The sequence below is a fragment of the Spermophilus citellus genome (genome assembly GCF_964194105.1).
Source record: "Spermophilus citellus genome assembly, chromosome: 2".
Lineage (NCBI taxonomy): Eukaryota > Metazoa > Chordata > Mammalia > Rodentia > Sciuridae > Spermophilus > Spermophilus citellus.
The window spans coordinates 14,296,996-14,322,671 of NC_138183.1; the positions used below are offsets into that span (position 1 = coordinate 14,296,996).

At 36.7% G+C, this 25,676-nt stretch overlaps 1 protein-coding gene across 1 annotated transcript; it reads left to right on the forward strand.

Annotated features, from left to right (window-relative positions):
* Nucleotides 1-2,317: 2,317 nt before the first annotated feature.
* On the forward strand, nt 2,318-24,352 carry PSMD5 (proteasome 26S subunit, non-ATPase 5). Its single transcript, XM_081266237.1, has 10 exons — nt 2,318-2,542; nt 9,153-9,297; nt 10,473-10,586; nt 10,977-11,105; nt 13,490-13,599; nt 14,094-14,236; nt 17,839-18,030; nt 19,774-19,883; nt 20,438-20,578; nt 23,639-24,352. Exons 1-10 carry the CDS (start codon nt 2,370-2,372, stop codon nt 23,894-23,896), a joined length of 1,515 nt encoding a protein of 504 aa, XP_081122363.1. The 5' UTR covers nt 2,318-2,369; the 3' UTR covers nt 23,897-24,352.
* The last annotated feature ends 1,324 nt before the right edge of the window (nt 24,353-25,676 follow it).

Sequence of the window (25,676 nt, forward strand, 5' to 3'; positions counted from 1 at the left end):
TTCAACTCAGACACCTCTACTCATTCCAAATTCAATTCCAAGGTTAGATTTTAGAACTCCAATTATAGCTTTGACAGTTTTTTCAGCTATTATCAAGTCTTAGTGCCACTGCCAGGAAGCTTTTTATTCTATACCTTTTCTCTTTCCTTCTCCTCCTCCCTACGGAATTGATTCAGGCTGACTTTGAGTAAGACTCAGTCTTCCCCTGCAACACAGATACTACACGCATCCCTATCATTTACTTCGTTTATTTCTCCCTTATCACTTCCTTTATTGTTTATTTCTTCCTTCAGTTCCTTTAAGTTTCTTTTGCACCTCTCTATAGACATAACAGCAATTTACTGTAATCTTTTTGGGGGGATTGCATTGGGATTAACTCAGGGCACTGGACCACTGAGCCACATCCCCAGCCCTTTTTTGTATTTTATTTAGAGACAGGGTCTCACTGAGTTGCTTAGTGCTTCGCTTTTGCTGGAGCTGGCTTTGAACTCACAATCCTCTTGCCTCAACCTCCCCAGCTGCTGGGATTACAGACATGCGCAATGGCAACCAGCTCTGAAATCTTTTTTAAATGTCAAACTTCAATCCAAGAAAGGATTTGTATCAACTGTAGAATCAATGAAATCTGAGGCATCATTTAAGACAGCAATTTCTTTAGATTTATCTTTACCTCTAGTTGGGGACTGGTCTTCTTCATCATCTATGGATATAGACTCTAAATTATTCCCAAAGATTGGAACTTTAGTAATTCATTATTTTCACTTTCCTTTATATTAATGCAGACGGATTTTTTTTCAACTTCTTCATTAGCTCTGGGGAAACATGCATACGCATTCAACGAACATCCTTCCAATCTTTCCACTAAGCCTTATTAAAAACGGCTGTTTTTATATCATTCATCACTTCTTTTACCACTACTTCATAATGTGGCAATGTTGTCATGTTTCTTTTAAAGTAAGCTTTTTGTCAATGCAGTCAGCAAGGTGGTCAAACATATGGTTGATGTAATACCTCAGTTATACCATGATTCAAGGGCTGGAGAAAGCTGGTGTCTTCCAAGGAAAGAAACCCAATAACATCAAATAATGAGCAAATAATGAGTCCGGGTAACCAGGACTTTTTTCCACAACTGGCAACACTCTGAATTCAAGTTTTTTGTGCTTTTTTTTTTTTTTTTTTTTCTGTTAAACGCACCTTAGGTTTCATGGATAATCTAATTATAAAAACCAATCCAAAAAGAAGTTATTGTAAAAAATCTTTTTCCAAAAGAAAAGTGGGATTAAGGTCTTTGTGAAGCAGCAATGTATTCATCATTTTGTCACGGGAGACACTGACACACAAAATGAAGGAAATCCTGTCCTTAAGTTTCCTCTAAGCTTTCCAGATTATTGTCTATTTCCTTAAAAGTATGGGAAGGCATGCGTTTCCAAACTGGGCTCATCTCCTTGGTATTGAGGACCTGCTGAGGCACACTGCTTCTCTCTCTGATGAGTCGCTCCAATTGCTTGGACTGTTTGGGTGCCAACTCAGGATTTAACGGTTCTTCCTTCCCCCATCAACTTTATATTTCACAGTATTTATTTTTAAACTTCTCAAACCATTCCTGGCTCGCAGGAAACATATCTGAACTGCCCTGACCACTGGTTTCCACCACATGCAATACAGATGCGTTTGGCCTGGGTGCAGAGGCCGTTGCAGTCAAGAGGCCGCCTTCTGTGCTCTGCCCCTCCTCTCAAAAGGCTACCGAGGTCTCCGTCTTCTTGGGGTCTATCTCACGGGAATCTTGGAGCAGTCGGGCAAAACACTCTCCATGCCGGCCCAAACAGCCCTCGTGTTTTTCTCCATCACGAGTACTGTTGACTCGGCGACACCAAAAAGGCGCCCCACGATCGTATTACTCACGCCTTCGTCCAGCTTCTCGAGAATTTTCATCTTGCCTTCCGAGGCAGAACCCTCCGCCTCCTCCAGACAGGCGTGTGGCCCAGGATCTAAGTTCCCCCAAGGCCCAAAGCCGGGAGGCCTCCACAAAGGCGGCTCTTTCCAGTGCCAAAGGTCTGGTCTGTTGGCGGGGAGGCCATCTCCAGGCCGTCTGACTGCCGACAGGCCCTCATCCTCTCGGCTCCGCTGGCTGGGCATCCTACGAGGGTTCCACTCCCCCTGTTCACCAAGCTGCTGGGAAAAGGGGGAGGAGTCACTGAGTACAGTTCCTCGTGACGTCAGACCGAGGCGCTAGATCACTGGCAACCTGAGACGTTCCAGGAGTCTCGCGAGACTTGGCAGACCGAAAAGGAGCCTGCGTTCAACCCATCTCGCGAGGCTTGGAGAAGCGCCTCGGGAACCTGCTGGCCCGGCGGGCAGGAGCCGGCAAGATGGCGGCGCAGGCGCTGGCGCTGCTGAGGGAGGTGGCTCGGTTGGAAGCGCCCCTGGAGGAGCTGCGTGCGCTGCAATCGGTGATACAGGCGGTGCCTCTTAACGAGCTTCGAGAGCAAGCTGCGGAGCTGCGCCTGGGCCCGCTTTTCTCCCTGCTTAACGAGAACCATGGGTGAGAGAATCCCGGAGTGAGCACCCCCAAGTATGCAGATGGGTGGGTGGAGGCGAGGAGAGTGACTTTCCATGTTGGGGAAGCAGAAATTAGCCGAAATTGGAGAGAGGAAAGGATCTTGGGCTTGAAGGCGAGAGATGGGACTCAAGTCCAGCCCCTGGGTGTGTTTTCTCCAGTCGTCTGGCCTCGTTCCCTTATCCGTGAAGTAGGAATTGGAGGAAAAAAACAAGGTCCTCCACCTACAAAAACTCCACAACCATGTGTACGAATTCTTGTCTTCTCTTAAAAAAGGATCCTGTCCAGTGCTGGGTTTGTGACTCAGCGGTAGAACGCTTGCTTAGCATGAGTGAGACATTGGGTTCGATCCTCAGCACCACATTTTAAAAATAAATAAATAAAATAGTTATGTCTAATTGCAACTAAAAATATATATATATTTTTTTTTTTTGAAAAAAGGATCCTGATCTGGTAACCACCATTTTAATTTCACACATTTTGAGTCATTTGTGTTATAGGATTTCAGGTATGTTTGCATAAAATGTGTTATATGTCCAGGGAATATTCATAACAGGTAGTGTGTAATAGCAGAAAACCCAGAAACAACCCAAATATTCATTAAAATGGAATATAAATTAATTATATGGTATTGCCGTGTAACACTATGCAGTTATTTAAAATTATTTGTGGTGAAATTAAGTGCTAAGATTCTTGCTTTGCAACATGGAAGTCAGAGAAGATGGACTGTAGGTGTGGATATAGAAAGACCTCTCATAATAAGTCCATTGAGAAAAAAAAATAGCAAAAGTTATGATCTCATTGTTTGTAATTTTAAAAAATAATTTAGACCCTACCACACACTTGCTTACCTTGTATAACATGGGAATGTCAATAGCAGAGATACAATAGAAACTTCTAATATGGAAGTAGAAGTTAAAATATTAGAACTGCAACTTTTACTTTTGATTTAGTACACATTTAATAGATGCCAATTGCAATTAAAAACACGGATAATTTTATCATTGAAAGGAGTTTTAAGATGTGATACAGGATTTAAAAGTGATCTTTCTACTTGAAAAGTTAATGAACTGCTGGATAACTTTGGGTGATTTCAGAGGGCTTTCTTGGCTTTGACTTTGATTTCTCCCTTTATTAAATCCATTAGTTTCCATTATTCAGTTCTACCTATGAAATAATCTCCTTTTTCTCTCTTCGAAGCTCATTCTCTCCCTCTTGCTAGGTCTGTTGTAGATACAATAGGTCTATTAGTCTTGATCCTCATTACCTCTTGTTTTCTTTTCTAACTATTCCTTCCCAACCTGTAGGCACAGGGAACTTCTCAGGTCAGCTCATATGTTTTCCATGGTTTCCCTTGCCTACAGTTTGAAATCATGATTTCTTAGTCTGATATTTGGATCCTTTCACAGTATATTTCCATCCTACTTTTCCAGTCTTATCTCTTTTTTTCATTCCACTTACATTTCATCTGTTCCACCTACCGTGTGGCATTAATGTTCCTAGAGCATGACTTGCACTTTTCTAACTTAATTCATTCAATCCTTCTGACTGAAACACTGTCTCCTCTCTACAGATTTTGTCAGCTTTTAAGGCCCAGTGAAAATGCCATCCTACCATCTGGATAATATATTTCCATCCTACTTTTCCAGTCTTATCTTTTTCTTTCATTCCACCTATATTTCATCTGTTCCATCTACCATGTGGCATTAATGTTCCTAGAGCATGACTTGCACTTTTCTAACTTAATTCATCCAATCCTTCTGACTAAAACACCGTCTCCTCTCTACAGATTCTGTCAGCTGCTTAAGGCCCAGCGAAAATGCCATCCTACCAGAAAGTCTCAGTTACTCAAGATATCCTAAAGGGCAACTTCATTTCTGTTAATGACACTTGATATAATTGCTTTGTTATGTTTCTCCACGTATGTGTTTCTAGTTTGTAAGTATTTTTAAGGCAGAGGTCATATTTTGTTCATCTGTGGCTCAACATACAATACTGTATGTAAACCTGATACAAAGTGAGGTTAATAGAGTTTAGAGAGGGGCCCCTAGGCTAACTTCTTCATATTATAGATGAAGAGATTTTCAAAGATTATGCCACAAGTTGGCAATAGAGAAGCAGCTGAAACTGAAAAGACAGAGAGTTTAAGGAATAATGTCCATGGGGAAGACAGTCCTTGAATGATAGACTAGTATTTTAGGAAATAATTTTAATGGAAATTTTAAGAACAGTTCAGAACTGGTTACACAATAGATACCAATTGCAGTTTATGGGAATAATTCTTTTCTGGATAATATATTGGCAGTCTCCAAATACATTGCTATTATCCTGAACATTGGTTCAGGTTGTATGATCTTGTAGATGTAAACCTTGAATCTTTTTGGTTTTTAATTTTTTTATTCTTTTTAGTTACACATGACAGAATGTATTTTGACATATGGAGGTGGAATATAACTTCCCATTTTTGTGTTTGCACATGATGTAGAATTATACTTGTTATATATTCAAACATAAACATAGGAAATTTATGTCCAATTCATTCTACTCTTTCCCATTCCCATCCTCCCCTCCCTTCCCCGCTAATCCTAGAATCTTGACAGGTATTTTTGTGAGTGAAATTAAGTCCTAAGATCACTGCTTTATAAAATGGATGTCAAACAAGACTGATTATAAGTTATTAACTCTTTGGTTTTGGGTACCAGAGGGCCCCATGTGACCTGAAATTGACACACTATGCAGTTTAACTTAACACTGCTTTTTTAAAAACAGCTTTATTGAGGAATAATTTACATACAATGAACCTGCATATAATAAAATGTAGAATTTGACAAGTTTTGATATAAAACTTGAAACCATCACCACAATCAAGATAGTGAAGATATCTTTCACTCCCAGAAGTTTCTTTATTCCCCTTGGTAATCTCTCCCCACCTCAGGCAGGCAACCACTGATCTACTTTCCATCATTATGGATGAGTTTGCTGGAATTTTGGTAATGTGGAAGAAAAGGTGTTTTATTTACAGGAGTCGTGTAGTATGTAGTCTTTTTTTTTTTTTTGTAATATTTATTTTTTAGTTTTTTAGGTGAACACAATATATTTTATTTTTATGTGGTGCCGAGGATTGAACCCAGTGCCTCACACATGCTAGGCGAGCGTTCCACCACTGAGCCACAGCCCCGGCCCTAGTATGTAGTCTTGTTTGATATCTTTTTGCACAGTGTAATTATTTTGAGATTTATACATGTGGCATGAATGAGTAATTTATCCCTTTTACTGGGAAGTAGTAGTCCACAATATGAGTGTACCCAAGTTGAGATTTCCATCCCTTGTTGATGAACGTTGAGTTGTTTTTGGTTTGGGGATATTATAAATAACACTGCTGTGAACATTCATGTACAAGTCTTTGCCAGGAATGGAATGGTTGGATAGTGTGTAGAAGATATATATTTAACTTTTTAAGAAACTGCCAAATTGTTTTCCAAAGCGGTTATACCGTTTTATATTCCTGTCCGCAGTGTAGGAGAGTAGATGATAGGCCTAAAAATAAAACCTGAAACTCTAAAAGTTCTACAAGAAAGTATATGAAAAACTTTTTGTGACCTTGAGTTTAATGGATTTCTTCAAGAAGATACCAGAAGAACAAAGCCAGGCACAGTGGCACACACCTGTAATCCCAGATACTCAAGAAGCTGAAGCAGGAGGATCGCAAATTCAAGGCCAATCTGGGCAATTTAGACCATGTCTCAAAAATTTAAAAAGGTAGTGCTCTCACCAACATGCTTGAGGCCCTTTTAATCCCTACTACTGCAGGTAGAGAAAAGAATAAATTGGAATTCATCAGAATTAAACATTTTGCTCTTCAAAGGTCACAGTTAAAGAGAATGAAAAGACAAGACAGTGGAGGAAATAAAAGGTCTTTGCTAAGACTATATCTGGTGAATGACACTCAGGATATATATAAAGCATTAAAAATTCAATAGCAGTAGATGAAATACTCAAAAATTGGGCAAAATTAGGAAGAAGTATGGATGGCAAATATGCAAATGAAGAGTCATGTCATTATTAGTCATTAGGGAAATACAAGTTAAAACCACAGTGAGATTTTACTGTACATCTGCTAGATTGCTAAAGTAAAAAAAAGGATGAAAGGCCAACCAAAATGTGGCAGATAAATACAAAGGGGTATTTATGTGCAGCCTTCAAAAGGAAGGAATTTCTGACAGAAGAACTTTGAAGGCTTTCTACTAAGTGAAATAAGCGGACACAAAAGGACCAATCTTGTGTGATTCCATTTATGTGAAATCTCTAGAATACATAAATTTAGAGACACAGAAAGTAAGACTGTAGTTTCAAAGGACTGGGAGAAGAAAGGATGGAAAATGTTCAGTGGGTACAGTGTTTCAGGTTGGGAAGATAAAAAAAATAATCCGGAGATGGATGATGGTAATAGTTGCAAAAACAATGTGTAATTATACTTACTGCCACAGAACTGTATGTTAGAAATTGTTAAAATGGTGAATTGTTGAATTTTATCTTATATGTAATCACAACTTTTTTTTTAATGAGATGGATTCTTGCTATATTGCCTAGGCTGACCTTGAACTCTTTCTGGGCTTAAGTGATCCTCCTATCTCAGCCTCCCAATTTGTCAGCAATTTTTTTAAAGGAGAAGAAGCCCAAATCTAGAAGTAGTTACTCCCCATTTCTCTTGTATTCTTGTCCTTCAGGCAACCAGGAACCTATTTTCTGTTTCTATTGTTTTGTCTATTCTGAACATTTTATGTAAATAGAATCCTATCATCAAAAGAAGCCTTTTACCGGGTGTAGTGGCACATGCACTCCCAATGGCTCAGAGGCTGAGGGAGGAGGATCTCAAGTTCAAAGCCAAGCTTTGCGCAGTGGCAGTATCGTAGCCAATGAGGTTTATCCGAGGCGCGATTATTGCTAATCAAGTTCAAAGCCAGGCTCAGCAAAACAAGGCAGTAAGCAACTCAGTGATACCCTATCTTAGAGATAGGGTATTTTATTTAGAATAAAATACAAAAAGGGCTGGAGATGTGGCTCACGCCAAAAAAAAAAAAAAGCTTTTTGTGTCTGTTTTAGCACATAATACTTGAAGGTTTGTTCATATTATAGCATTATGAGTACTTCCTCCCATTTTATTGGTAAATGGAATATTGTATGGCTATACCACACTGTATTTATCCATTATCAACGTTTGGGTTGTTTCTACTGCTTTGAGAATTAATATGTAGGTTTTCATCTAAGCATATTTTTAATTTTCTTAGCTATGAAAACATTCTTAAGTACTCCTTTAGACCCAGTTATGCAAGGTAGAATCCCTAAGTTAAAGGAAGTGTATGTATTTTTAAGACTTTTGATTTGTATTCCTTAGTTGTCATGTAGAAAAGTTATACTAGTTTAATTGTAGTCTCCTATTAGCAATATGTTGGCCCATTATTTATATTGTTTATTAAAAGACAGAAAATTGATCTTGAAACAGGATCTTTTCCTTTTGTATCTTTCCCCCCTCTTCTATCTCCACTGCTATTTCCCTGATCCACTTCTTTATCACCTCCCACATGAACTGCCTTCATGTTGAAAATTCTTTCTTTAATGCGGATGAAGGATTTTGGGTTTTTTGTTTTGTTTTTCATTTCTAATCTCTTCTGGTGATTGAATCCAGGACCTTGTACATGCTAAGTACATGCTGTACAACTGAGCCACCCAGGCCCAGGGTGATTTCTATAAGTTAGATCTCATTGTTACTTCTCTGTCAAAGCCATCTCATGACTTACCATTGCTTTTCTGGAAAAAGTCTGGATCTCTGAGAATCTGGCTTCTGTGCATCTCTCCAGTTTCATTTCTTGCTATTCATGTCACTCTTTTGCCTTCTCCACATCTGTTCCCTATTTTGACCCTAGTCATACCAAGCCCCATGTGGTTCCTTGAAAGTATAACAAGGTGTTTTCTTCCTCTGTTTCTCGTGTGCTTCTACTCCCTCTTCTTCTTCTTCTTTTTTTTAATAGTTTTAGTTGTAGATGGACACAATACCTTGATTTTATTTATTTATATTATGTGGTGCTGAGGATCAAACCCAGCATCTCACATGTGCTAGGCAAGTACTCTACCGCTGAGCCAAAACCGCAGTTCCATCTACTCCCTCTTCTTAAGAGTACCTTTCTTCTAGATCATTCCTACTTTTTTTTTTTTTTAACTTAGTTCAGGTGTCACCCAACTGGGAAGCCTTCCCTATACTTTGTGTTCTTAAAGCTCCCATAGCTTCTAGTCCTAGGTTATGTCATTTATCTACCTGGATTGTAGTTGCCTTTTATTTTTCTGTATATTCCATTAGACTGAACTTCTTTAGACTAAATAATATATCGTAATCCTTGTTGTAGCCCCAAAACATGCAAAGCAGATAACAGGTACTTACTAAATGTTCAATGAGCAAATAGAAGTTGCTATTTAAAAAAAAAAAAAAAAAAAAAACGTATTTATGGCACAAATTAGTGAGCCAAGCTTCACTATTATTAGCCTGTTGCTTCCAATCTGGCAGGACATGAACTAATGAGATCTATGGTGTCTCCTTTAGGGAACAGACTACTTTGTGTGTATCCATTCTGGAGAGATTGCTTCAAGCTGTGGAACCAGTTCACGTGGCTAGGAACCTCAAGGTTGACCTACAAAGGGGACTTAATCACCCTGATGATTCTGTTAAAATTCTCACTCTGTCCCAGGTATGAAACTTTACTATATAAGAAGAACCAACATTAACCAACTTCTCTGGGGCAGGTTCTATGCTGGGTTTTAATCTCTCTGTATTCCTAGGGTATGTCTAGTCTATTCTGTTGTGCCTAATGAATTATAACCTGAGAAATAGAAGCTGAAGTAAAAAAGATTCACTTAGTACTATCTTAATCATTCACTCACCAAATAATGACTGAATTCCTTTGACATGCCAGGCATTGTGCCATGTGCTGTTGGAGTTATCACATAAATCTATCGTGGGTTTTTGTTTGTTTGTTTTGTTTTTTTATAAGAGGCTTCTAGTCTAGAGAAAAAGATCCTTGGGTGTTTAAATAGCTGCTCTGCCTAACATTGTAGTGACATGAAATAAGTGCTATCCTAAAGGTCAGTAAGCCAAAAAATTAAGACAGTAACTCTTACCATCTTGGTAACCAGAAAATCCTACTATATGAATAAAGAGCTTCTGCTAAAGATTATGTTATTGAAATGTTAGGAACTAAGCAGTTGTCTAGTTAATACTCTACTGCTCTTCCTTTTCTTCTCTAAGGTGTTATTCAATAAAAAAGGGAGATGATATCAATTTATTCATTGACCATGTATGTGCCAGACACCACAGTAGGTACTTTGCCTATTTAGTCTCATTTAATCTTCAAAACTACCCTGGAATTAAGTGTCATTATTTCCACTTTTCAAGTAAGATATTAGGCTCAAAAGTTATTTAATTTGTCCAAAGTCAGTGCAACTAAAAATTGATAGGAGTTGTTTACATTCACTAACTTATCAATGCTCTGTACCCATGGTGTCTTGTTCGTTTTTTTCCTTTTCATTTAAAGGTGCTAAAGATGGTGGGGGCTGGGGTGGTGGCTCCAGTGGTAGAGCACTTGCCTAGCTTGTGTGAGGCACTGAGTTTGATTCTCAGCACCACATATAAATAAATAAAATAAAGGTCTATTGACAACTAAAAAATATTTTTTTTTTAAAAAAAAAAAGGTGCTAAATATATTACTACACCATTTTAATGAATTTGGGTCATTATGAATTTTTAGTGACCTGTCCTATAGCTGTAACTTCTAAAATAATTACACACTAAGGAAATTAGACTGTCATTTATTCACGTTACTATACCTTGAAAGAGTATTTCTGTTTTTTTTTTTTTTCCTCTCAGATTGGAAGAATTGTTGAAAATTCTGATGCTGTTACTGAGATTCTAAATAATGCTGATCTACTAAGACAAATTGTGTATTGCATTGGTGGAGAGAATCTATCTGTAGCTAAAGCGGTGAGTTTACTAGAACACATCAACTAACATGTAGAGACATTAGTGACTTAAAGTCAAAAAAGGCCTTATGAATTGAGAGGTGAAGGGTTAAAATTGATGATTGATGGAACTGAATTTATAGCCTCATGTAGCTGGTATCAGATAAATAAATGGTTATCAAATACATAGTAGTGAACTCCTTTTCTTTTCTGTGATACATATATTTACATTATTGGGTTTACATTGGGTTACTTGATCTTTTCCAGTTATTTACAAATAACAATAGCTAAAATGTAATGACTGCTCATTGGGCAAGTACATTTTGTGCACTGATTTTCACATCAGTGTCAAGAAGTAGATATAAATATTTTGTATTTTTGTGACTTAAGAGATATTTTCTTTCCTTGTAAGGCTATCAAATCCCTGTCAAGAATATCACTAACTCAAGCTGGACTTGAGGCTTTATTTGAAAGCAATCTACTGGATGATTTGAAAAATGTAATGAAAACAAATGATATTGTTCGATACAGGGTGTATGAGGTAAGACTAAAAACTATGGGACATTTACAAAGCAAAATATAGTAAACTTGAAATGGAAGGCAAGATGGTTCATTTAATGTGTGTTTATTGGATATATAATCTGTGTTAGGCCCTATTCCAAGGTGCTAGGAATATAGGGATTAATTCCCAGCTGGTGTGTGGGAGAGTCATACAAAAAATGGTGTAGTATAATTACTCTATTAGAGGAGATAGCATTGAAACTGGTCTGAAATATTATCTCACTAGTAAAGGAGTACTTTTGGGAGGGCGGTACCGGGGATTGAATCCAGGGGCACTTAACCACTGAGCCATATCTCCAGCCCTTTTTTGTATTTTATTTAGAGACAGGGTCTCACTGAGTTGCTTAGTGCCTTGCTAAATTGCTGAGGCTGGTTTTGAACTCGCAGTCCTCTTGTGTTAGCCACTCAAATCACTGGGATTACAAGCCTGCACCACCAGGCTCAACAAAGGAGTAATTGACCTAAAGACAAACTTAATAGGCTGCATACTCAAAATGGAACCCTGTACAATCTTAATTCCTTCTTTACAAAACTTTCTTACTTTACATGCCCTGATACCACACTACTCTGGTTTTCCTTTTGCATCTCTATTTCTTCTTAATCTCCCAGTTCTTTATTCTCCAAGAAGCTTTAATTGTTTGCATTCATGAAGGCAAAGTCTCAACCCCAGATTTTATTGTACCCTGTACTCATTTCTAGGTTGTTGTTGGTGTTTTTTTGTTTTTTGTTTTGATAACAGCCTCGCTTCGTTGCCCCGTTTAGCCTCAAACTCCTGGTTTCTAGGGATCATCCCACCTCAGCTTCCTAAATGCTGGGACTACAGCTTAGTTTGATTTATCTTGTGATTTCAGTTCCCACCTATGTGATGATGACTCAAATGTAAATTTCCATCCCAGGCCTTTCTTTTGAAGTAAGATCTTCACATCCAACTGCTCACTAACTATTGCCCCAGTGGACATATTCCAGGCCCCTCATACTCATGCTCAAATTGAATCCTGATCTACCCCATGGCTGTAGTAAAATACAGCAGTAACAAACTGGCCCTGCCCCAAAGTTTACAGAGTTGTGTATTAGACCTTGAGTTCATTCTTATAAGGCCTTATGTGTTGGTTTTACCTAAACTTGTGTATTTCTCTTCATTGGTATATCCCCACACCCTACCCTATGATAATTTAGCACTGCAGCTTACCTCATCTGTTATTGTCATTCATCTCTCATCTATCTTACATGCAGTCAGAATGCTGTTTTTTAATTGACATGTAGTTGTATGTACTTATCATGTATAGCAAGATGTTTTGAAGTGTATATAAGAATAATCTTTTAGCCCATGCAGTGGTGCATGCCTGTAATCCCAGCAGCTCAGGAAGCTGAGACATGAGGATTTCGAGTTCAGAGCCAGCCTCAGCAACAGCAAGGAGCTAAGCAGCTTAGTGAAATCCTTTCTCTATATAAAATACAAAATAGGGCTGGGAATGCAGGTCAGTGGCTGAGTGCCCCTGGGTTCATTCTCTGGTACACCCCACCAGCACCAAAAAAAAAAAAAAAAAAAGATCTTTTAAAAATTTATATCTGGGGCTGGGGATGTGGCTCAAGCGGTAGCGCGCTTGCCTGGCATGCATGCGGCCCGGGTTCGATCCTTAGCACCACATACCAACAAAGATGTTGTGTCCGCCAAAATCTAAAAATAAACATTAAAATTCTCTCTCTCTCTCTCTCTCTCTCTCTCTCTCTCTCTCTTTCCCCCCCTCACTAAAAAAAATAAATAAATAAATAAAAAATTCAGCTGACTGTTAACAATAGACAGAAACAAAAGTCAGATTGACTGCTTCATCTTAAACACTTAGCAAAGACAGTTAAAACCAAACACAGCCATTAAAAAAAAAAAAATTTATATCTGTTTCTGTCACTTCTCAAAGTCTTCAGTGTCATTTTTCTCTCAGTAAGCCCTTAGGGCACACTTGTTAAATGAAGAAGTAACTGAATTGATGAACTATTTTTTCCTTTGAGGTGCTGGGGATCAAACTCAGTTCTTCATACTGCCATGCAAGTGCTCTACCATTAAGCTACATTCCTAGCTCATGAATGAATGTTTTAAATAATCTGCTTATTTTTGCTAATTTAGGCTTTTATGCCAAGATTGATGATAAGGGGGTGCGGATACACACAGATATAGTGGAATATTTTGGTGCCATAGTGATTTCTTATGTGTTCAGTGAAGTTTTCCTAGGGACAAATTAATGGAGTTTTAAAAACTCAAATCATATAAAGTACCCAGTTCTGCATTTAATTTAAAATGAGACCTAATAGGCTTGTGGCTGTTTTGACGTTTTTCCATTTTCTGTCTTTTTTTTTTTTTTTTTCCAGCTAATTGTGGAGATTTCTTCTGTGTCATCAGAATCTTTAAACTACTGTACCACAAGTGGATTGGTAACCCAGCTTCTGAGAGAGCTGACTGGTGAGGATGTGCTAGTCAGGTGTGTTCATGTTTTTTACAGATGCATACTGAAGTGTGTAGGGGTAAATGGCACGATAACTAGGATTATCTTTAAAATAGTTCAGCAAAAAATGGGAAAGAAAGATGAAGTAAGTAAAGCAAAATCTTGATAGTTATTAAATCAGGGTTATGAATGCATGGTAGTTTAATGTACTAATCACTTTACTTTTGTGTGTATTTGACATTTCAAAATAAAAGCTAAAAATCTCTTAGGAAACAACTGTGTTATAGTGGAAACAATAGTGGGCCTCAAGTCAAAAAGTCAAGATTTAAGTATAAATTCTATCTTGTAACAACAAGTGATATTCCAAATATGTCATTTTCACCTTGTAAGTGTTGTGTCCTTATCTAAGAAGAGTCAAGGGTATTAACCTTTCAGATTTGGTGAAAAGATTAAGATAACCTGTATGAAAACAGTTTTAAAATCAGCCTATTCATGTGCACAAACTCCTTGTTTTTGTTCTTTCTTTATAGAGCCACCTGTATAGAGATGGTGACATCTCTAGCATATACCCATCATGGACGACAATACCTTGCTCAAGAAGGAGTAATTGACCAGATTTCTAACATAATTGTTGGGGCAGATTCTGACCCTTTCTCTAGCTTCTATTTGCCAGGTAAGAAATAGTGGTGCCTGTGGAAGTGACAGTGCATATTTTGCTTCTGAGTTATATTGGCTAGAAGAGGCCAGGAATTATTTTACTTTGAGCCAGTTCCTTTTAGAGGATACTCATGGCCACCAAATTTAGCAGCATCATTATTCACAAGTAGGATTTATCCCAGAGATGCAAGGATGATTAAATATGCAAATCAATAAATGTTGTACAACAAATTAACAGATGAAGGATGCAAACTCATATGATTGTGCTTGTAGAAACAGAAAAGGCATTTTGACACATTCAACATTCTTTCATAAATCTCTTATTAAAAGGTGTAGAAGGAGTAACTTACACAACAGTGAAAAGTTAAAAATTTTTCTCTTTGATCAGGAACAAGACAAGTGTTGGTACTACTTCTGCTTAACATAGTACTTGAAGTCCTAACTAGAACAATTATGTAAAAGAAAAAAATAAAAGGTATCCAAATCTGAAAAGAAGACATTATTTTATTTTTATGTGGTGCTGAGGATCAAACTCAGTGCCTCATGCATGCTAGGCGAGCGTGCTACTACTTGAGCCCTATCCCCAGCCCCACATGTTCTTATATATAGAATACAGACTCTGCCAAAAAAGCCTGAATGAATTTAGCAAAGTTGCAGAATACAATAGTAACATACAAAATCAGTAGCATTTCCATACTCTAGCAACTATATGAAAAAGGAAATATTCTCATGGGATAGGGATGTAGCTTATTTGCAGAAAACTTCCTAGCATGCTTCAAGCTCTAGATTCAATCTCCAGTACTAGAAAATAGAATAATTCCATTTTGATAGTGTTCATAGAAATAAAATAAAATTAGGAATGAATTTCATTAAGAAGATGAAAGATCTGCACTCTGAAAACTGTAAAATAACTAGTGAAGAAAATTAAAGACACAAATGGAGTGATATCCCAGATATATGGATCAGAAAGAATGATATTGTTTCAATTTCTATACTATTACCCAGAGCGATTTACAGATTGAATATAATTTCTATCCAAATTCCAATGGTGTTTTTAGGGGGATAAAATCCTAAAATTCATATAGAAACACAATGTAGCCAAAGTAGTTTAAAGCAATGCTTCCCTGACTTCAAAATATACTGCAAAGTTATAAGAATCTAAACAATATGGTACTGCCATGAAACAGGCACATAGACAAGTGAGATAGAATCCAGAAATAAACCATGCATTTGTGGCCATTTGAGTTTCAACAAACATGCCAAGAACATTCAATGAGGAAAGGACAGCCTTCTCAATAAATGGTGTCAAGGCACCAGATGTATATAAGCAGAGAATGAAATTAGATTTGTATTTCACTCCATATGCAAAAATTAACCCATACTGTTTTAAAGACTTAAATATTTAAGACTTGAAACTGGAACTGCCAAAACAAAAATAGGAGAAAACTCCATGACACTGTTCTAGACCAAGAGTTTTTGAACATGACCCCTTAAAAGTACAAGCAACAAAAGCTAAAAGAGACAAATGGGATTGTATCAAACCAAAAGATTTTTGCATAGCCAAGGAAACAACAGAATGAAAAGGCAGCCTATGGAATGGGAGAGATGTTTGTAAGCCATGTATCTGGTAAGGGGTGAGTATCCAAAATATATAAGGAATGCAAATGATTTAGTAGCAAGGAAATGGTCCATAAACAACTAAAAAAATGTATATATATAAATATAATAATTTTTTTAAAATGCCTGTCAGGTATATGAAAAAATGTTCAACATTACTTGTCATCAGGGAAATGCAAAATAGAACCACAGTGAGAAATCATCTCACACCTATTTAAGAGTGGCTTATATTTAAAAAGATGAAAGGTAGCAAGTGTTGACAAAGACAGGGAGCAGAGGAAACCCTTGCACACTGTTGGTGGGAATGCCAATTAGTATATGACCATAATGGGAAACAGTATGTGTCCTCAGAACACTAAAATGAGAACTAGAAGATGAACTGGCAATCTTACTGGGTATGTATCCAAAGGATGTAAAGTCAATATGTGGAAGAGATACCTACATTCCCTTGTTCTTTGCAGCATTGACAATAGTCAAGATATGGGATCAACCTAAGTGACTGCCAGTAGATAACAGATAAAGAAAATAAGAGGTTATAAATATAGCTCTGTGATAAGAGCACTTGCTTAGCATGCAGGAGACCCTGGTTTTGATCCCCACATCACAGAACAAAATAAAGGAAAGAAAATGTGGATCACATCCACAACAGACTACTCTTTAACCTTAAAAAGAAAGAATCCTGTTAGATTCAGCAACATGGATAGAGAACATTATGTTAAGTGGAAAAAGCAAGGCATAAAAAGATAATACCACACGATCTCAACAGTACACGAACTAAAGGAGTCAAATTTACAGAAGTAGAGAATAGAATTGTGATTACAGGGGTTGGTGAGGCAGGGTTGGATAGATAACAAATTTCAAAAGATACAGATTTCAGAACTGGGGTTGTGGCTGAGTAGTAGAGTGCTTGCCTGGCATGTGCAAGGCACTGGGTTCAACTTTCAGTACCACATAAAAATAAATAAAGTGTACAATTTGATGTTTAAAAAAAAATACCAATTTCATTTAGGAGAAATATACACTAGTTGATAACAATGTATCATGTTCTTTAAAATCATTAAGAATATATTTTAAATTTTTCACCATAAAAAGGGTATTAGAGGGGCTGGGGATGTGGCTCAAGTGGTAGCGCGCTCGCCTGGCATGCGTGCGGCCCGGGTTCGATCCTCAGCACCACATACCAACAAAGATGTTGTGTCCGCCGAGAACTAAAAAATAAATATTAAAAAAATTCTCTCTCTCTCTCTTTAAAAAAAAAAAAAGATTTAAAAAAAAAGGGTATTAGATAAGATGTTAATTTGTTCAATTTAGTCATTCTGTAATGTATGTGTAATTCAAAATATGTTCACTTAATACATAATGCAATTTGTTAATTCAAAAAGTTAATTTTAAAAAATGATACCCACAGTCCCTTTGTAGGTAGAATCCATTGCTCTGAGAGCCATGCATGCACTGTTGACTGCTTTTCTTGAAATATTAGTGCTTTTTAAAGCATGAAGGTTATTTTCTTTAGAAGCTCAATTAAAAGAAATGTAAATAAAAATAATTATACTAACATTTACAGTATATATCACAGATTGATCACATCTGTGAGTTGGAATCTGTATGATACAGGATCTGCTCTAGCCATTCTGTTTTAGGGCTTGATTAATTAATCCTTAGCACTCCCCAGAAGTTGGGGATTTACTGCTTCCTTATGTAACTACCTTATTTTATTTAAAAGTGTCTTCCCAATAATGACTCTAACCTTGCCTTACTCCAAATTGAATCCGTTTGTCCTTGTTCTTCTTCCTCTGCACCATTGGTACCCTGAGGTTTCTATTCTCTCAGGACCACATATCACCAGTCATTTGGATATCTGAATAGTCTCAGGTTTCCAGGCAACTCTATAGTCTTTCTCTTTCTGGCCTGTAGTTTATTACTGTTCCTTTGAAAACATAGAGCCCACAATTTGTACTGTTTAACTCTTTTATTAAGATGTATTTTTCTAAATATCTTTAGGATTTGTGAAATTTTTTGGAAACCTGGCTATCATGGATAGTCCTCAACAGATCTGTGAGCGTTATCCTGTCTTTGTGGAAAAGGTATTTGAAATGACAGAAAGTCAGGACCCCACCATGATTGGCGTAGCTGTAGACACAATTGGAATCTTGGGATCCAATGTTGAAGGCAAACAGGTTTTACAGAAAACAGGTTGGTATAACTTGTCTTGACTTTCTTTAGTTGTGTCTTATTTTTCATAATGGTGCAATAACTCAAGTTCTTTTGCTGGTGGGTTAATTGCATTGTAGAAACTAATTTTGTTGGTAGTAGTCTTCACCATGACTATGGACTCATCTCTCAAAGTCTCATAATTTAAAGTCTAAAACTCTTTTATTTCTTACTTCTCAATGTTCAGTGTTCTACCAACCAATTAGGACCAAGTACTCTTTCCTGTATGTCTTCTTTGAATAGTATTCATGATACAAAGACCACACTAACAGCTTTTTTTTTAATAATTTTATTTTATTTATGTATTTATTTATTTTTTTTAATATGGCACTGAGGATTGAACCCAGTGCCTCACACGTATTAGTCAGGTACTCTACTACTGAGCCACAACCCCATGCATTAACATTAGCTTTTTGAATATCACTTACCTCACTTCTCTGGGCCTTATTTATAAAAAAGGCATAACAATTGACTTATCAGGATTGTTGTGAATATTTAATGAATTTTATTTGTAATGTCAGAAAGGAAACAAATACTTATAAGCTTTTATGTTAAGGAAAATACTTTTATGACACATCGGTGATTATCTTAACAGCACAACAAATTCTTCACAAAAAATAAAATATGCAGCACTGTTATGAAAACCCTTTTGAAGTATATATTGAACATTAATATGCCGTATGTATTGCAGCTAATATCCCTGCTGCATGTACTTGTCTAAGTGCTTGTACCTATGACATATAATCCTTTTACAGTCCTGCAAAGAACATACCATTGTCATTCTCATTTTACAGATAAGGTAGCTGAAACTCAGAGAAGTTAAGAAAATTTTCTAAGATCATACAGACTGGGGCAGCTGCTACTCAAATCCAGGTCCTTTGATTCCAATCCTATACACTTTGCCTTATATGTGCTACATTGCATATAATTGTGTGCTTTAGATCTGTCATTTGGTTTCTGACTAGATGCCTATTTTTATGTGATTTAGGTTGGTAGGGGTCATAATGTATGAAAGTATACTTCATATCCATTAGGATGCTATCAATTTTTTTAAATTACAAAATTATAAAGTAACAGATGTTAGGATGTGGCAAAGGCACAATCCTGTTTACTGATGGGAGTGTGAAATGTTGCAACCCCTGTGGAAAATAATATGCAAGTTCCACAAAAAAATGAACCAAGTACTGTATGGTCCAGAATTTTACTTCTAAGTATATTCTAAGAAGTATTGAAAACAAGGACCTAAACAGATTTGTATACCTATGTTCATGGCAGCCCAAACTAGTAGAAGCAACCCAATATTCATTGATGGATAAATGGGCAAACAAAATGAACAAAATGTTAATAAGTCTACAGTGGAATCTTACTCAGCTTTATTAAAGTATGTGATATGTGTCACAGCACAAAGGAAGTGGGAAGACATTATGCTAATGAAATAGGCCAGGCATGGAAAGCAGATACTATAAGATTCTGCTTAGATGAGGTACATAGAATAGTCAAATTCTTAGAAACAAAGAAGAATAGTGGTTATCAGGGGATGAGGGTAGGGAGGAATGGGAATTATTGCTAATATGCACAGAATTATAGCTGAGTTGTTGAAAAGTTCTGCAACAATATGAATGTACTTGTAATGACAATGAAATGTATAGTTAAAATGGTAAATTTTAAGTTTTGTATACTTTACCATATTAAAAAAAATTCGAAATCTCATTGTTACCTTCAAAGGAACTCGCTTTGAACGCTTGCTCATGAGGATTGGACATCAAGCAAAAAATGCCTCCACAGAGCTAAAAATCAGATGTTTGGAAGCAGTTTCATCTCTTCTATATTTACCAGTAAGTGGACTGGGAAATTAATGAAGGACAGTGTCATATGTTTGGGAGAGTAAATCTATCTGTATAAGTCAACATAACATTAGTTAATGTAAACACTGACTAAGTAAATGTTGTCTGTCTCACTTCTAGTAAAAGAAGAGAACCTTCATAATATGACTAGTAACATTTTTAGTTAAAGTGGAATCATACAATATCAGAAGTAAATAGGCCATAGATATTGGTGAATCCTATCCATCAAAAACTGGGAAGATGGGGCTGGGGTTGTGGCTCAGCAGGAGAGCCCTCGCCTTACACGTGCAAGACCCTGGGTTCGACCCTCAGTATAAAAATAAATAAGTGAAATAAAGGTATTGTGTCCAACTACAACTTAAAAATAAATAAACAAACAAACAAACTGGGAAGAATCTGGGCTGGATTTGAAGATGAATGCTTCAGACTAAACTAAGAACACACAGCAAATTAATGAATGTGTAAACCCAGGTTTTCTGGCTTTGAAATGCATGGTTTTCTCCAGATACAGTAATCTTGTGAAATTTTCCTTTTCTGTCCTATAGCCGGAGCAGCAGACTGATGATCTCCTGAGGATGACAGAATCATGGTTTTCCTCTTTATCCCGTGACTCACTGGACCTCTTTCGTGGTATCAGTAATCAACCCTTCCCTGAACTACACTGTGCTGCCTTAAAAGTGTTCACGGTAGGTATTTTCTTCTCCATCTGTCCTTCTGGGACTGCTCATTTGACCCACGATTACCTAGAATTCATATCCTGTGCCTTGCCCTGTGGATGCACAGTGTAGAGCACAGGTTCTGCTCTCTGCTGCTTCAGAGACCAAAGAGGAAGATATTAACAGTAAAAGGTATTAGCTTCTAGGGATGTGGCTCCATGGTGGAGTGCTTGTCTGGCATGTATGAGGCCCTGGGGGGTTAAATCCCCCTCACCCCCAAAACAAAAATGTGCTAGGTTCTGTTTGAAGTTTGAACAGGGTGCTATGAGATCACAGAATTAATTCCAAATTCCTTATCTACCATACTCAATTGACCCAGCCCTCAGCTTCTTCCTGAGCCTTATTTTCTGACATTCTTCTTTTGGCACTTAATGCTCTAGGGATGCCGACCTGCTTATTTCAAATCTCTGTATTTTGCTGTGCTTTCTGTATCTGACACTCTTCCCTAACTTTGCTTGTTATCCTCTTATTTATTCTTTAAGACCTAGTTCAGGTTATCTTTTTAGCACAGTTTGCCCAAACTGATGATTAACTCAGTGTTAAATTTTAAATACATTTTAAAAAATTTAAGCAAATTTTAAACAAAACATTAATGTTGGCTTTCATACATTGCATTTATTCATTCATTCAGAAAATATCTCTCTTTTTCTTTTACTAAGTGTGAGGGGTACAACACTGAATAAAATAGATTAAAAGTTTCTTGGGACTGAAGTTGTGGCTCAGTGCTCTACCATGTGTGAGGCCCTGGGTTCGATTCTCAGCACCACATATAAATAAGCAAAATAAAGATCCATCAACATCTAAAAAAAAAAAAGTTTCTTGAAGCTTTTTGTCTGTTGAGAGAACCAGGCAGTAAAAAAAAAAGTTTCTTGTAATTGTAAAGGTACTTATTACCTGTCTCTGCATACTTAATCTCTTCCCCCATTAAGCAGTTTGTGAAGAGAAGGACCATATCTGATTTGTCTTTGTAATCCCAGCACTTGCCATGGTGCCTGGGCTCATAGAAATGTAGTCATGTCTTTGGTAATCCTATTATAATGGGATTCACACAGCATACTAGGCCTAAACTAGGATGGGATTAGAGAGGGAAGGCTTCCTGAGGATGTGTTTTGTGATCTGAGTCTTGAAAGACACAGATATTCCTATCATCTTCAAGAACATCTGCTTTTAGAGACCACTTCACCCTTATAATCATTGTATGAGAAGGGCATTTGGCTTCTCCATTGGTATCTCATTATCAGTTTATTTTGATTTTGCTATTCTACCTTATCCTCCTCTACTTAGTTTGCCATGACTGTAGAGATAATTTTTAAAATTTTCTCTTTGGGATAGCTATTTAAGTCCACTTTTCATCCTTAGTTATTGTTATCTAGGTCAGTATTTCTTAAATATTAACTTTAGGGATCTTGTTGAAATGTAGATGCATGGTAGTTCTGAGATGGAGCTTAAGAGCCTGAATTTCTAGTAAGCTCCAGGTTGTGCTAATGCTGCTGGTCTGTAGAATAAGTTTGAAAGAAAGAAACTATAAGCTTAATACTTGTTCTTCACTAAAATGTAATGGTGAAGTTTTAATAAACATAAAAGTTGCTTATTTAAAATTTGGAAAATACTGAGAAGTACAGATTTTTCAAATCAAATGAAGTTGTTTGATTGTTGTATTTCAATCTAGTTTTAGTATGTATGTATGTATGTATTTTGGTTGAAGTATTTCAAACAGTCATACCTTACTACCTCTGCCCAATCTCATTCCCCTTCTTCCCTAGATGTAATCACGATCACAAATTCAGGATTTCCAGGCCCGTATGTCATTTCATATTTCTACTACATGTTGCCTATATAAACAAAATACATTATAGTGTTTTATATATTCTTAAATTTTGTAAATGGTATCACACTAGTCATATCATTCTACAGTTTGCTTTTTCTCTTTAATATGTTATATCAGTGATCTGGGCACAGTGGTGCATGCCTGTAATCCCAGCTACTTGGGAGGCTAAGGCAGTGGAATCACAAGTTCAGGGTCAGCCTAGGCAACTAAAGTAAAAAATAAAAGGGGCTGAGGATACAACTCAGTGATACCGCATCCCTGGTTCAATCCCCAGTACAAAAAAAAAAAAAAAGTGCTTCTGTGTGTGTGTATTTACATTTTAAAAGAGGAAATTAGAAGTCAGTGTTTCATTACAAATCCACAATGTATCATTCTCCAAATGAAGCATTATTCCAAAGCATCTGTTACAAGTGGTACTATAATAAACATTCTCAAAAATATTTTGGGTATGTGTATGAATGTTTTTAGGGTAGTCTTCTAAGTTTGCTTTTGTTTTTCCACTGTTGTAATCATGCCTTGTGTATAACTGGGATCTGCATTTGTCATGTAACACATCAACCCATGTCTTTTTGCCTATTCTTTGTAAACAGTCTTTTTTTTTTTTTTTTTTTTTTTTTTAAAGAGTGAGAGAGGAGAGAGTGAGAGGGAATTTTTAATATTTTTATTTTTTTTTAGTTCTCAGCGGACACAACATCTTTGTTGGTATGTGGTGCTGAGGATCGAACCCGGGCCACACGCATGCCAGGCGAGCGCGCTACTACTTGAGCCACATCCCCAGCCCTGTAAACAGTCTTGGTGTTTTCTTTTATTTCTACATAAATTACTTAATCATTCTTCCATTATTACACATTTATATTGTAGCTTTCACACTGTGATGAACATCTTTGTATACTAAGCTTTCAGGTATTTAGAATTGGTTTCTTACATTTGTTTATCAGGAGGTAATTTACTTTGGAGGAAAAGGTAATTTTTGAAATTTTCTTGTTAGTGCATTGTAGTCATATAGTATAATAGTGGTGTTTGTTTTGCAGTATTCGTAAGTATGTGTAACATAATTTGCTTCATTTTAATCTCCAAATCTGAAAGGTAACATTTTAAAGGTTCATTCTACTACACTTCTTCCTAAATACTACTCCATCCCATTAACAAACTTAATTTTTCAAGGCCCAGAGAAAGGTATTTTTTTCTGTCTTCTATTTCAGGCCATTGCAAACCAACCCTGGGCTCAGAAACTTATGTTTAACAGTCCGGGTTTTGTAGAATATCTGGTGGACCGGTCTGTGGAGCATGATAAAGCTTCCAAGGATGCCAAATATGAACTGGTGAAAGCACTTGCCAATTCCAAGACAATTGCAGAAATCTTTGGGAACCCAAATTATTTGAGACTGAGAACTTACCTGAGTGAAGGTCCATACTATGTGAAACCTGTGGCTACAACAGCTGTAGAGGGAGCTGATTGATTTCTTCAAGAGTCTAATACAGAGGACCATGTTTCAACTAGAACTTCTAAGGCAGCATTTGACTCTATCTGTATTTTCTAAAACAGAGAGTCCCCCAACCTGCTCCAGCAGAACTATCATGAAGTATCTAATGGAACTTTATTGCCAACGTTATGTTTCTACATTGAAGTACAATATGGAACAGGAATTTGGAATACATTAAGAGCAAGCAAAGGTGGTCATAAAAGAATGAGTGTTTTTCAGATTCCTGAAACTGCTTTAATCTTTGCAGTAAGACAAAATTTTGTTCTTTCAGAAAGTTTCCATGGATGTAGTCATGGTCTTATTTAAAAATCTGCTTCAAATAAAATGAAACCAAATTGTGACTTCTCTTCACCTTTTTAAGAATTTTTTTTTAATTTTTGTTTATGATTTTTCTTCTTTTAAAGTCTGGGATATTTCTTTGAAAAATAAGTAGTTTGGGGGCTGGGGATGTGGCTCAAGCGGTAGCGCGCTCGTCTGGCATGCGTGCGGCCTGGGTTTGATCCTCAGCACCATATACCAACAAAGATGTTGTGTCCGCCAAAATAAATAAATAAATAAATATTTTTTAGAAAAAAGAAAAATAAGTAGTTTGGAATCCTCAAATTATGATCTGTCTAAATACTTTTAATGAGATCTCTTGACTTTTTTTGTTATTCCTTTGAAAACTGACAAAGTAGATCTCTAAAAATATTTGGTATTCTGTTGATGCTTTTTGCTATTTATCAGTGAATTTTGTCCTGTTTTGGTTATGGGGAAGGGAGAGTGATATTTCAATAATACAGTTCTCTTAACTGCAATTGGTTATTGGTGGGTCATCATTGTTAAGGGACTTTTTGCTGTTAATTTTTCATATTCATCCAGTCAATCTTGAGTTGATCAGAAAGGGAAACTGACTTCTGACCACCAGATCAGGAAGAATATGAGTAAATTAGGATGCCATCTCGTTAAATTACAAAGGGCAGTCTTTCTTTTCAGTGATGGAAATTATACCTACCTGTTTTACAGTATCTTCTAAACAAAACACTCTGCATGTCAGTTCACCTGTCCAGAGGTTTCAGCATGAGTTTTTTTGTCAGAGTAACAGCTTTGGAGTGGAGAGATGTGTTTATATTCTAGATCATGGTGAAGTTGGTAAACCATCCTTGCTCTGTAACAAAATGATTCTCAGTGACTAGAATCCTCTGGTTCCAGATTAATAATCTCCTTCACCATCTCTGGTATAAGTTTTCTTTTTCTGTGTTTTCACATTGCCTATTTCTACTGTTAGTATCACTAATTAGACTCTTAGCCAGGTCTTACCTGGCCTGAAATATTGTCTTTAAAGTGAATTTTGCTTTGTCTCATTCATGTTGTTTATTTGTTCCTCATTTTTTCATTGTAGTGTAAAATATGCATAATAAATATATGTATATGACCTGCTAAATAAAGTTTACTATCAGCCGTTTTAAAGTGTACAGTTTAGTGATATTAAAAATCTGCAAAATGTTTTACAATCATCACCACCATCCATCTCCAGAATTCTTTTTTCTTGTGGTATTTTACCACTGAACTATATCATAATCCTTTTTATTTTAAGACAGTATCTTGCTAAATTGTTCAGGCTGGCCTAGAACTTGTGATTCTCCTCCCTTAGTCTCCCAGGTCACTGGGAATACAGGCATGGGCTTCCTCTTTTTATCTTATAAAACTTAACACTGTATACCCATTAAATAGAACTCCCCACTTCCTGTTTCCTCCCAGCCTCTGGTAACACATT